Genomic DNA, 14,564 nt, shown 5'->3' on the forward strand with positions numbered 1-14,564 from the left:
AAAAATAACGTATCAAAATTTATAAGACATAGTTAAAGTGGTGCAGAGAGGGAATTTTATAGTACAAAATGCATATATTAGAAAAGAGGAAAAGTCTCAATCATCTAAGCTCCTACCGCAAGCATGTAGGAAAAGAAGGGGAAAATAAACCCACAGCAAGCAGGAAGTAGGAATATATATGTTATATATATATTATTATATATATAGTTATGTATATAATATATTTATTATATATATAATGATTTCAGTTTTCAGATGTGTTTAGCATCAAATTGTTTATATTTTCAGACTTTTCTGCAGCATGTATCCCATCCCATCAGTTGAAAGGTTTCCCTAAGTTACTGGCTTATATATCATCTCTTTTCCCTGAATACTGTGTTTTCCTTACATGTAACTAAATTGAGACAGATTTCCAAGAGTTTCAATTCAACCTTGAAGTTTAGTCTTTATCTTCCATTTTTAATAAAGTTTAAAACTTTAAATTTTATAACAGAATGAAAGAAAGACAAATGTATGGCATATAAATGGAAATCAGCAATGAAATGGTTATGTAAACTAAATAAAATTAAGTTTAATACACATGACAATGTTTCATCAGTTAAATTATTATTTCAATTCACTGGTAATAATCCAGCTAAATTAATCTTGAAAGGTAACTTCCAATTAGCATGCTGAGCAAAAAGAGCATGGCGCATGGTGATTTTTTACATTGTTTAGCTTTCCGTGTCCAGAGGAGACCAAGATTGTGCCATCTAGTTATTAAAATTAACCTCAAAAATACTGATGTAATTAATACAATTCCCAGTGAATCACAGAAATGTTCTTTATCTTGAGAGAAATGTGGGTTACACAGATGGATCCATTTGTTAAAAATGCTACAGTTAAGATTGGTGCATTTCAATTTGTGTAAACATGACCTTAAGAAAAGAACTATGCAAAACTGAACATTGACTGGGAGGCGTAAAACGGAGGAAAAGGTAGAGATGAAACAAGACAGAATGTTGTGAAGTTGGGAGATGTGTACGTGGAAGTTTATGCTGTTTACTTTGCATATGTTGAACTTTGTCCATGATAAAAAAATTTTAAATGAATTAGTCCTTGTGAGACGGGTTTATAAAAGCAAAGTCAATTCAACTCTACTTTAGCAAATCCAAGCAACTGAGAAGCATTTTCCTGAAGGAGTCTAATGCAATCCACTTTCCAAAAAGGGAGTTTCTTCACATACTCAACTGACATCTCTTTGGGTTACATTAAGATATTACCTTCTTTCTATTATAGCAACCAATGCTCTCACAGACACTTCAATGATCTAATTTGATTTTTATACATACTGTACTATTAATAAGTGAAATCTGTTTTAAAATGAAAATAATTTAATAAGCTGTATTTGAGGATGCCTGCAGGCAAAGAGAGTGAATAAAGAACTCTGTGGATGCCAGAGATGGCATTAAGTTGGAATCAGAACTCAGAATGTCCACTGAAAGGAGAAAGCATTTAGGACTGAGCTACAAATAATTTTGTTTCAGAGAAGAAGCTAAACCCATCCAAGATGTTTCTGATTGTTGGTTTTACTTTATCAGTGTTATTTCATTATTCAAATGCTCAGGGGAGTCTGTTTTCAGCAACATTTACCAAGTGAACAATGGAGGCTGGTGACAGTGATCTTAATTTTATCTTTCTGGGTATAAAGAGTTGCTTTTCAACTGTAAAATGATTTCATTTGTTCAGAATTTAGAATTTATTTAGCTTTATTTTAGCTAGAGTTGAATTTTGCTTGAATTCAAATCATTTCACCTCTACATAAATACAAAATCATTCTGAAGCAAATTATATTTGGTATTTTTGTATGCTTAGATATGCACTGACCCATTTATTGCATTCTCAGGAAATATAGAGATATATTTTCCAGTTCATCTGAGCAGAAATTGGTGAGATAGGAATGAACATAGTCATAATGAACTATCACTGAATTTCAGGGTATCCACTCAAAATATAATCCACCTTTCACACTACATTATTTGGTCTGTATTTATAGGACCAAGTGTTATCCTTGTTGTGAAAGAATGGTAGAGATGATTCTTGAATGTTTGTTTTCTACATTGTATTATGCCCTTATAACAGGGTAATACATTTGGACTTTGACTAATTAATACACACAGCAGGGAAATTTGACCAAAAAGTTACAATAAAATGAACAACCCTGATAAAATCATGGCCATCTCTACCAATACAAAAATGAAATGGATTCCTAAAATGCTTACTTATGACACATACCGGATTACTCCTGGTCCCTCTTTTAAATAATTAAATTTGATTTGATACTTCTATAATACCTATTTCTTGGCCTCAATTTTCCTAGCCTAAGTGTTCCCTTTATTGTGCAAGTGTGACCACAAAACAACGGTATGTTGTTCATTCCATTTTATTAGTCATACAGTTTAGAGAAATAAGTGTTTAAGATCAATCTTGCTAACTAACTTCTACATTTTGTACAGTGTGTCAGTGGGACAATAGTATACTTGTCAGATTCAGAAATTACACTGCTCCTCAGAGATAAACTGCACTACCAATGAATAAAAGTTGGATATAGGAAGTTTACATTACCTGAGGGAATGACTCTGAAATGTGTTAGTATGTATCAGAATCCTTAAAGAGAAAGATTGACTTACACATTTGTTAGTACAGCCAGAAGGCCAGAAAATTCGATTCAAGTTATGAAAAAGAAAAAAATCCCAAGACTCCCAGATAAGTCTTTATGCACGTGATTCACTCACTGCAGCCTGAGAAACTCAGCGTTTTCCTTAAAACCTTTATATAGTTTACATTTTGGATGTGGTGTTGACCTGCAGCACCCCCACGAAGTTACTCATTTGAACGCATGGTGGCAGTGCAGGCTAAGAGTGGATAAAAACTCTGCAGACTCGGTGGACTCCATTTCAGAGAAGCCGAAGAAAAAAATATAGAACTCATTTACAGGTAAAGCTAAGACAGAAGTGTTCGGGGTGCAGTCGCTGCCAGACGAGTTACAGGAACGAATTTGAAATTCTGGAGCAGACATTTTGAAAGGTCAACAGTGGACATAGTGATTGGGATTGGAAAAAGATTTTTCCTCTGGAACCAGACATAACAATGGAAATGGTGCAAACGAAACTACATCAGAAGAAAAGGCAAGTGATGATCTTCATTACATTGATTCTTTCGTGGGAGGCAGGTTCAGAATCGATTCGGTATTCTGTACAGGAAGAGACAGAAAGTGGCACGTTTGTGGCCAACCTGACAAAAGACCTGGGACTCAGGATGGGAGAGCTGGCTGCCCGGGGCGCGCGAGTTGTTTTTAAGGGGAATAGACAGCATTTGCGGCTTGATCCAGACACCGGTGATTTGCTGTTGAATAATAAACTGGACCGGGAGGAGCTGTGCGGCTCCACTGAACCCTGCGTGCTACCCTTCCAAGTGTTACTGGAAAACCCCTTTCGATTATTTCAGGCTGCCTTGGTAATTAGTGATATAAATGACCACGCCCCGGAGTTCCCTGCTAGAGAAATGCAACTAAAAATATCAGAAATTACTATACCAGGTAAAGTATTTCCTTTGAAAATGGCACAAGATTTAGACGCTGGTAGCAACAGCCTTCAGAGCTACATAATCAGCTCCAACCCTCACTTCCACATTCTCACTAGAAACCGCAAGGATGGGAGGAAGTCCCCGGAGCTGGTACTGGACAAAGCGTTGGATCGTGAGGAGCAGCCAGAGCTCAGGCTAACCCTCACAGCGCTGGATGGCGGGTCTCCGCCTCGGTCTGGGACCACAGAGATTCAGATCCTGGTTTTGGACAGCAATGACAACGCCCCCGAGTTTGCTCAGGAGTTCTATGAGGCTCAAGTCCCTGAAAATAGCTCCCTGGGCTCTCTGGTTATCACTGTCTCAGCGAGAGATTTAGACGCAGCATCATTTGGAGAGGTATCTTACGCCCTATTTCAAGTCGATGACGTTAACGAACCCTTCGAAATTAACGCAAATACAGGAGAAATTCGACTAAAAAAGAATTTGGATTTTGAAGAATTTCAATCATATCAGGTGGATATCGAGGCTACAGACGGTGGGGGACTATCAGGAAAATGCTCTGTAATCATAAAGGTCCTGGATGTGAATGACAATGCTCCCCAATTGACTATGTCCTCACTGACTAGCCCCATCCCTGAAAACCTGCCAGAGATCATAGTGGCAGTTTTCAGTGTATCAGATGCTGATTCTGGACATAACCAACAGGTTATCTGTTCTATAGACGACAATCTCCCCTTTGTTTTAAGACCGTCAGTTGAGAATTTCTACACCTTGGTAACAGAAGGCGCCCTGGACAGAGAGGAAAGAGCCGAGTACAACATCACCATCACGGTCACTGACATGGGAACCCCCAGACTGAAAACCGAGCACAACATAACCGTGCTGGTGTCCGACGTCAACGACAACGCCCCCGCCTTCACCCAGACCTCCTACACCCTGTGGGTCCGCGAGAACAACAGCCCCGCCCTGCACATCGGCAGCGTCAGCGCCACAGACACAGACGCGGGCGCCAACGCCCAGGTCACCTACTCGCTGCTGCCGCCGCCCGACCCGCTCGTGCCCCTCGCCTCCCTCGTGTCCATCAACCCCGACAACGGCCACCTCTTCGTCCTCACGTCCCTGGACTACGAGGCCCTGCGGGCCTTCGAGTTCCGCGTGGGCGCCGCCGACCGCGGCTCACCCGCGCTCAGCAGCCAGGCGCTGGTGCGCGTGCTCGTGGAGGACGCCAACGACAACGCGCCCTTCGTGCTCTACCCGCTGCAGAACGCCTCGGCGCCCTGCACCGAGCTGGTGCCCAGGGCGGCCGAGCCCGGCTACCTGGTGACCAAGGTGGTGGCGGTGGACGGCGACGCGGGCCAGAACGCCTGGCTGTCGTACCAGCTGCTCAAGGCCACGGAGCCCGGGCTGTTCGGCGTGTGGGCGCACAACGGCGAGGTGCGCACGGCGCGGCTGCTGAGCGAGCGCGACGCGCCCAAGCAGCGGCTGGTGGTGCTGGTCAAGGACAACGGCGAGCCGCCGCTGTTGGCCAGCGTCACGCTGCACGTGCTGCTGGTGGACGGCTTCTCGCAGCCCTACCTGCCGCCCCCGGAAGCGGAAGCGGCGGCCGCGGCGCCGGCCGACCCGCTCACCGTCTACCTGGTGGTGGCCTTGGCGTCGGTGTCGTCGCTCTTCCTCTTCTCGGTGCTGGTGTTCGTGGCGGTGCGGCTGTGCAGGAGGGGCGGGGCGGGCTCGGCGGGTCGCTGCCCGGTGCCCGAGGGCCACTTCCCGGGCCACCTGGTGGACGTCAGCGGCACGGGGACCCTGTCGCAGAGCTACCAGTATGAGGTGTGTCTGACGGGGGACCATAGAACTGGTGAGTTCAAATTCCTGAAGCCAATATTCCCTAACCTCTTGGTTCAGGACACTGAGAAAGAAATCAAGGAAAGCCCCAACTGTAGAAACAGCTTTGTATTCAGTTAAATGTTGTATTTGTTTAAGTGAGCCTCTCCTTAATTTTGGCAAACCTAATTCCCATTGCAATACCTTTCTCTTAAGAAGTTGTACTGTTGTACAAATATATATATATAGGGCTTCCCTGGTGGCTCAGTGGTAAAGAATCTGCCCACAGTGTAGGAGATCCAGGTTCGATCCCTGGGTCAGGAAGATCCCCTGGCGAGAGAAATGGCAACCCACTCCCGTATTTTGGCCTGGAGAATTTCGTGAACAGAGGAACCTGGCAGGCTACAGTTCATGGGATCATAGAGTCGGACAGGACTGAGTGATTAACACAGTAATATATATATATATATATATTACAAAGCTATGCATGTCTCTGTGCTAATTTGATTTAGCATTTTTAGCTGTACTGGATATTGAGTATGTATTTTCTCCATATTTGACCTTCTCGGTGATTAATCTTTCCATAACTATAAATTACTCAAGTAGTATAAAAAGAAATTCTATTTATATTTAAATCAACTTCTTAGTTTATGTCTTTTCAATGAAACATTTTAAAGCTCCTGTGTAATCTTGCATTTCTGTTATGTTTTTGGTGCTTTTCTTTATCATACAGCTTTCTATTTGCAAGCTAGTGTTTGAAATTCTTTGTAACTATCTAGACTGTTCTTGTTGACTATTCTATAAAGCTATGGCCCCTGAATAGCCATGAGCATAGCTTACCATACTTGTTTCTCCAAAACTGTACATAAACATGCACTTTATTAAAGTAGTCATACACTACAATTTTGGCCATATCCCATTGTGAGCACCAATATGCTAGAGATTTATCTCTCTTATTTGTCTGCTACTTACCTAGCACATTGCAATTGCTACATAAATACTAATATTAACATAAAATTATCCTAATAATAATTAAAAAGAAAAATCTTATATAATTTGGCATTACTTCACTAAATAAAACTAAGTCACTGCTTTTTAAATTATTTTTTAAAAACACAGAACCTTTAATGCACTCTAAATCATTTCAAAGGACTCAAGAGGTAGAGGGCATCATATACTGCCTTGTTCTTTCTTTTGCCCTATAACTACAAGTTCAGATGCAGTTTAGTGTATGTGTTTTTCCTGGTGTCCCTGAAGTTTCTCTGCACCTGCAAAAGAGTAAGAATTTCTTCTCAGTTTTGGTTATTCTGTTCTAGTCTGGTTATTGAGTGATAATAGATTTTCACTTTGTTATTCTGCAGACATAGACAGTCTTTATCAACAAAACAGTGATCTATTTTTTATGTCCAAGTTATCTTCTTTTGTTCTTCTATGTAGCTTTCAGGCGTTTTGCAAAGTAGTTTTTTCAATTATGCTAAACTTTCATTAGTAAGAAATAAGCATTTTTTCCCTTTAAGACAACAAGAATAGAAATATAAACTAAGATAAGAAATAAACTCATCTGGCATTGCAATTGCTTTATATTGTGTTCATTAAACCAAGGAAGCCATGTGATTTCCAACTAAAGTTATAGGGATATAACTATAAGGCCACTTATATTTATTAAAGAGCTTGCTTTATAAGTTTCAAGTATCACTCTACAGGAATTTAATTATTTGCATCTTTCCCTGAATTATATTTTTTCTAAGGATGTAATAAAAAAAATGAAAATTACTCTTAAAGTTATCATTGAACATATCTTTTCACCTTCATCCAATCTAATACTTGAAATTAGAAAGTGGTGAGAACAAAATTAAACAAATGACATAAATATTGTATTTAACTTTAATGATGCCTCCATTTACTGTTAGATATTTAAATGAAATAGTTTAATGTATGATGACAAGAAATCTGATTAAAGTTCTCACCACTGTATCTATTTCACCGCTATATCTCAACATTATGAAAAAAGTTCATGTTTTTGTTTATGCCAGGAAAGTCCAATTTGTATAATTACCTAAATGAGTCTGGGAAAATAAACACTGAGAACCCACCTTTATTAACTTATATATGTTTTTTAAATTACTTTGTGTATTAATTTATAAATTACTGTGTATATTCATAAAGTATGGATCATTGCTTACTAACTGGAGATCACTACCAGACTTTGGTGTAGACCTCATCAACACTTTTTTTTCTCATCAACACTTTAAAATTCAATTAGAATTTAGTAGTAAATATGATCCAGCTAACTTCCACAAAATGAAAATCTCATGAAAAACAAGCCAGTTCTATTGTTGCAAAATAAAAATAGAAAATGGGAGCCAAATATCTGGATAATAATACCCATTTCAATCACTTTCTAGAATGTATTATATATGTTCATTTTTAACAATTCCTCTTTCATCATTTTTTATGCAAAGTATATAGTATGTTTAGGGCTTCCCAGGTGGCAATAGTGGTAAAGAATTCACCTGCCAATGCAGGAGATGGAAGTTCAATCCCTGGGTCACGAAGATCCCCTGGAGAAGGGAATGGCAACCCACTCCAGTATTCTTGCCTGGAGAATCCCATGGATAGAGGAGCCTGGTGGGCTACAGTGCACAGGGTCGCAAAAAGTCTGACACGACTGGTATCAGAAGTGACTTAGCACACACAGTGTGTTTAACATATGCTGTTTCGGGGATGGAAATTCTACTTAGGTCAACACGGCCCACATCACCTTTCAGAACTCCTCTTCCTTATGGCCAAAAGTTACAAAATACAGATTTTAAATAGTCTCAGATTTTAAGTTTTACACATATTTGGTTGTATTGTTTCAAGTTAGAAGAATTATTTAATAGCAGAAGACAACTTTTTTTTCTTCTTTCACTTTCAAACAACTGTAAAACTTGGTTAAAATTCATAAATTACTAGTTTGAAGAAACAGTAGATCATATACAAAGAACTGAAGGGGCTGAGTAAGCTTCCTGAAAAGGAAACTTCTTGAGAGAGCTCTGAACTGACTCCTACAGTCAGTTTGCCCTGAGGAAATCTGCAAAAGCCTAAAAACAGTGCGGGAAACCCAGGTTCGATTTCTGGGTCGGGAAGATCCCTTGGAGAAGGAAATGGCAACCCCCTCCAGTATTCTTGTCTGGAAAATCCCATGGATGGAGGAGCCTGCAGGCTACATACAGTCCATGGGGTCGCAATGAGACGGACCCTACGGAGTGACTTCATTTAAGAACAGACAAAAGTCTTCTGCTCCTGCCATGGATAGAATAACTTCATATGCCTATGGCAAATTGGAGGCTAGTTCCCCTCTCAGAATACTTGTCAAATTCAGAGACATTCCAGTTGGAAGATTCAATGTTGGCAATATGCCAGTTCTCCTCAATCAATCTACTGATGCAATAAAATCCTAAAGAAAACTTCAGCAGATTTCTTTGTGAAACTGACAAGCTGAATCTAAAATTTATATGGAAATAGAGAATACTAACCAAAGCAATCTTGAAAAAAAAGGACTTAATTATCAGATAATAAAACCTATTACAAAGTATAGAAATTAAGACAATTAGGTATTGCAGGATAAACAAGGAGAAAAATTGAAAAAAAGAGCCTTGAACATAACTATGGTCATCTGATTTATGAAAAAAAAATGACAGCTCAGAAATAGTGGAGAATGGAACTTTTTTCAGTAGATGGTGCAGAGACATTTGGATATTTTTATGAAAAAAATAATCTGATCCTAACCTCATTCATATTAAAAAGTTTAATTTCACGAGAATTATAGCTATAAATGTAAAAAGTAATTGATTTTTTGAAAACACCACACAACAGTACTTTCATGACTTTGCTGTATGCAAAGAATTAAAGAGAATACAAAAAAAATCAAACCATAAATGAAAAATATTGAAAATTACACTAAATTAAAATTTGAAGGTTTTGTTCTTCAGAGATACCTTGAGAGTTAAAGTGCAAGCAATAGAATCAGAGAAGATACCTGCAATACATACTTCTGAAAAAGTACTTAAGTCCAGAATATATAAGGAACTTCTAAAGATCAGTAAGGAAAAAAAGGCAAATGTCCTAACAAGAACAGTAGACAAGAGACTTATATACTTCACAAGAATGTACTCTAATAAAAATAAACAAGTGAAAATGGACTCATTTAATTAATCTTCAGGGGAATCCTAATTAAAGTTACAATATGACATCACCATACACTCACCAAAATGGTTAAAAGACAATATCAAATGATGACAAGGATTTGGAGCAACTGGAGCTCACTCTTCATTGGTTTTGGTAAAACCACATTAGAAAACTATTTTGCAATATCTAATAAAGCTAAATACATGTGCACATCTTAACCCATAACTGTAACTCCTAGGAATTTATTGAACATAAATGCACACAATATAAATGCACACAAAGACAGCAAAAATATTCATAGCAGCAGTACTCAAAATATCTCTAAACTGGAAAATACCAATGTCCATCAAATGGAGAATAGAAAAACAAATCATTGTACAATAGAGTAATACAAAGCAATAAGTTAGAACAGTATGGAAGGGGTGGACTTTACAAATATATGAATAATATTGTATAACTCCATTTGTGTGAAAGCTTAAAAACAAGAACCAGAAAAAAAAAACCACACTATAATAATAGAAATCAGAAGAGTTTTACCTTTACAGGGTAGTGACCAGAAATGACAGGAGGGGGTTTCTAGGGTTTTGGTACATTTTAGTTTCAATTTAGGTTCTCCTTACCAGTGTGTTCACTTCCTGAAACATTATTGAGTTGTAAACATATGATTTCTGCCCTTTTCTGATGTAATTTAATAGAAAACAATTTTGCAAAATTGTAAACACCATTATTACTAATTTCTTGAATATAATCAAATAAGAATCCCACAAGAGAAAGTTTGAGTACTCAAAAGGTGTTTTATGAGGAATACTGATACATCATTTTAGTTTGTTCTGAAAAGTATTACTTCACTGGAAATTAACTTAGCAAATGCTTATTCAGAACTTGCAGTAACTAAAAACTGGTAATACAGAATCAATCGGGAGCATTTCTGACTTAAAAGGAAACTGATACAAACCAAGTTAAAGCTTGGAATGAAATGGCCAATACTATATGCAATAGTAAAGAATGACGCCTAGTGGCGCTGTAAGTTAGGAGTATGAATGAAGGGATCTGTGACTGCCCCGAAGTCATTAAAGTGGGAATCAGAACCCCTCGTGCTTTCTAAAAGAAGGAAGCAATTTACATAAGATCTAGGGGCAGAGATCTCTGAGAAGGGCACCATCCTAGTGCAAGTCACTAGATCAAATTCCATTTAACGAACTCATCTGGAGTGATTGTATATCGAGTTGAAGAAACTACCTTCTTGCACCGGGTCTGGACAATCAAATTAGGTATTCCATGCCAGAAGAAAACAAAAAGTGGGTTTTTGTGGCCAACCTGGCACAAGACCTGGGTCTCAGGGTAGGGAATCCATTACAAAGGAAACAAACAGCTCTTGCACCTGGATATAACGACAGGGAATTTGCTTCTATATGAAAAACTAGACCGGGAGTGTTGTGCCGGACAACAGATCCCTGTATACTGCATTTCCAACTATTACTGGAAAACCCGGTGCAGATTATTCAAGCTGATCTGCATCGCACGGATATAAATGACCATTCCCCAGAGTTCCTAGAGAGAGAAATGCTCCTAAAAATCCCCGAGAGCGTCCAGACAGGGATTGTGTTTCCTTTGAAAATAGCTCAGGACTTTGACATAGGTAGCGACACGGTTCAAAACTACACAGTCAGCCCCAACTCCCATTTTCATGTTGTCACTCATCATCTTGGGAGATGGCAGAAAATACCCAGAGCTGGGGCTGACAAAGCACTGGATCAGGAGAAGCAACCTGAGCTCAGTTTAACCCTCACCGCGCTGGATGGTGGGGCTCCGCCCAGGTCTGGGACCACTACAGTCCACATCGAAGTCGTGGACATTAACGACAATGCCCCCAGAGTTTTTACAGTCCGTCTATGAGGTACAGATTCCATAGAACAGCCCCCTAAACTCCTTAGTTGTCGCTGTCTCTGCCCGAGATGTAGATGCAGGAACACATGGGAAAGTCACCTATGCACTATTCCAAGGAGATGAAGTTACTCAACCATTTGTAATAGACGGAATAACAGGAGAAATTGGTCTGAAAAGGGCATTGGATTTCGAGGCAGCTCGATTTTATAACGTGGAGATTGCAGCCACAGACGGCAGGGGCCTTTCAGGAAAATGCACTGTAGCCATAGAAGTGGTGAATGTGAACGACGACGCCCCTGAACTGACCATGTCGAGACTCATCAGCTCTATCCCAGAAAACTCCCCAGAGGCTGTGGTGGCCGTTTTCAGTGTTTCTGATCCAGATTCCGGGAACAACGGTAAGATGGTTTCCTCCATTCAGAATGATCTCCCCTTTCTCTTGAAACCCACGTTCAAAAGCTTTTACACCCTGGTGACAGACCGCTAGACAGAGAGGAAAGAGCCGGGTACAACATCCCCACCACGGTCACTGACATGGGACCCCCAGACTTTTGAAAACCGAGCACAACATAACCGTGCTGGTGTCCGACGTCAACGACAACGCCCCCGCCTTCACCCAGACCTCCTACACCCTGTGGGTCCGCGAGAACAACAGCCCCGCCCTGCACATCGGCAGCGTCAGCGCCACAGACACAGACGCGGGCGCCAACGCCCAGGTCACCTACTCGCTGCTGCCGCCGCCCGACCCACACGTAGCCCTCGCCTCCCTCGTGTCCATCAACCCCGACAACGGCCACCTCTTCGCCCTCACGTCCCTGGACTACGAGGCCCTGCGGGCCTTCGAGTTCCGCGTGGGCGCCGCCGACCGCGGCTCGCCCGCGCTCAGCAGCCAGGCGCTGGTGCGCGTGCTCGTGGAGGACGCCAACGACAACGCGCCCTTCGTGCTCTACCCGCTGCAGAACGCCTCGGCGCCCTGCACCGAGCTGGTGCCCAGGGCGGCCGAGCCCGGCTACCTGGTGACCAAGGTGGTGGCGGTGGACGGCGACGCGGGCCAGAACGCCTGGCTGTCGTACCAGCTGCTCAAGGCCACGGAGCCCGGGCTGTTGGGCGTGTGGGCGCACAACGGCGAGGTGCGCACGGCGCGGCTGCTGAGCGAGCGCGACGCGCCCAAGCAGCGGCTGGTGGTGCTGGTCAAGGACAACGGCGAGCCGCCGCTGTCGGCCAGCGTCACGCTGCACGTGCTGCTGGTGGACGGCTTCTCGCAGCCCTACCTGCCGCCCCCGGAAGCGGAAGCGGCGGCCGCGGCGCCGGCCGACCCGCTCACCGTCTACCTGGTGGTGGCCTTGGCGTCGGTGTCGTCGCTCTTCGTCTTCTCGGTGCTGGTGTTCGTGGCGGTGCGGCTGTGCAGGAGGGGCGGGGCGGGCTCGGCGGGTCGCTGCCCGGTGCCCGAGGGCCACTTCCCGGGCCACCTGGTGGACGTCAGCGGCACGGGGACCCTGTCGCAGAGCTACCAGTACGAGGTGTGTCTGACGGGAGGAACTGGGACCGGGGAATTCAAGTGTATGAAGCCGATTCTTCCCACATTCCCTCTGTGAGGGAAATGGAGGAAAACCCCACCGTTCGGAGTAGTTTCCTATTCAATTAAGTAATGGATTATTCTGTTAGTAAACCCTACTTAATAAATATAGTAATCTATTTTAACTTAAAGATACATGTTATTGATACATAGTGACGGTCCGTTTCATGATTGTTTTACTACTGCTTCTCAGTGTGAAATTTTAAAGAGTCAGACAGTGGGTATTCACTGTATTTTTCATGCGTTAACCTTTGGGTTTTTTAAATATTACTCTCCACTATATTGACAATCTGAATGAAAAGTAAAATTTTGTTTTACTGTTTAGCCGCTAAGTCATGTCTGACTCCTTGCAACCCCATGGATCATAGCCCACCAGGTTCCTCTGTCCATGGGATTTCCCAGGCAAGAATATTGGAGTGGGTTGCCATTTCTTTCTCAAAGGATCTTCTTGACCCAGGAATCAAACCTGAGTCTCCTGCATTGGCAGCCAGATTCTTTACCGCAGAGCCACCAGGGAACACTAAATATTTGCATAATTTTAAAACATTTTAATCATCTATCCTTTTTATAAAATTTATATTCCAAAGTCCTCAAGATTGCATCTCTAACTAGCAGTGACAGCTGTCATCACAAGTGACATGTAGGGACATGCTTAAAATATGTTTGATAGTTTTTTAACCCACCGATGTCAGTCTCATTTTTGGGTAACTCCTATAGTGTGAAAAACTAACACAGATACTAAAGACGGCTAAATACTAAATAGCTAGTCATATTTATGTGCATTTAAGTATATCACAATAGTACATACACATTTTCTATCAATACAGACTTCAGGAAACTGCCAACACATTACAGTTTTTGAACTTCATGTAAGTATATGATGGTCACTTAAAAAAACAATTATAAATGCTTAATAAATATTTGCTAATGTTATTAACAGTCCAATAGTGAGTTTTTAAAATAACCTTCAAGGAATAAGTAACCCTGATATTCTCACTACAATATAGTATCCTTGCCAATAAATAAAATTATTAAATATCACCCTTTTATTTGCCTTCTAAACAGAAGACACCCTCATTCACCCTAAACTCTATTACAGAATATAAAGTGCTTTGGAGTACATTTCATCTCCTTGTCTTTGTCTAACAATTTGAAAGTTCAAAAAGTATTTTTAGGAAAATCCAGATTATATTTTTTCAAGTTCCTGTGCCTATTTCTCAAGCTTATATATGTGTGTTCCGTCCCAAGACCTAAGTTAGTTACTAGTAGCAGGTTACTAAGTAATGCCAGATTTTTCTCTTTCACTGATGTATATGCATCATTTACCTTTGTTAGCCACAAAATCATTTACTTTCACAATTTAACCCATATTTGGTTTTGTTTTGGTTATATTTGTAGTATATTATGAGAAGTCCCTCTTTGCAACTTCCCATCACAGTCAGGCAATTTATTCTAGAATGACAAATGAGTGAGTAGTTTCTTTTTATTCTTAATACAACTGGGCTTAACTAAATTATATTAGGCTGTATTGTGTTCATATATCATGGCT

The 14,564-nt window shown here is 41.1% G+C and overlaps 1 protein-coding gene and 1 pseudogene across 1 annotated transcript in view; both read left to right on the plus strand.

Moving 5' to 3' along the window:
* The first annotated feature begins 2,046 nt into the window (after nt 1-2,046).
* LOC139034404 (protocadherin beta-6-like) overlaps nt 2,047-14,564 on the plus strand; it is a 119,195-nt gene continuing 106,677 nt past the window's right edge. Inside the window, exon 1 of the mRNA XM_070465503.1 lies at nt 2,047-5,416. Coding sequence (XP_070321604.1) covers nt 3,130-5,416 — 2,287 coding nt within the window. The 5' untranslated portion in view covers nt 2,047-3,129. The remainder of the gene's footprint in view (nt 5,417-14,564) is intronic.
* On the plus strand, nt 10,816-13,049 carry LOC110143242 (protocadherin beta-5-like; annotated as a pseudogene).

Source organism: Odocoileus virginianus, chromosome 3 (genome assembly GCF_023699985.2).
Source record: "Odocoileus virginianus isolate 20LAN1187 ecotype Illinois chromosome 3, Ovbor_1.2, whole genome shotgun sequence".
NCBI lineage: Eukaryota > Metazoa > Chordata > Mammalia > Artiodactyla > Cervidae > Odocoileus > Odocoileus virginianus.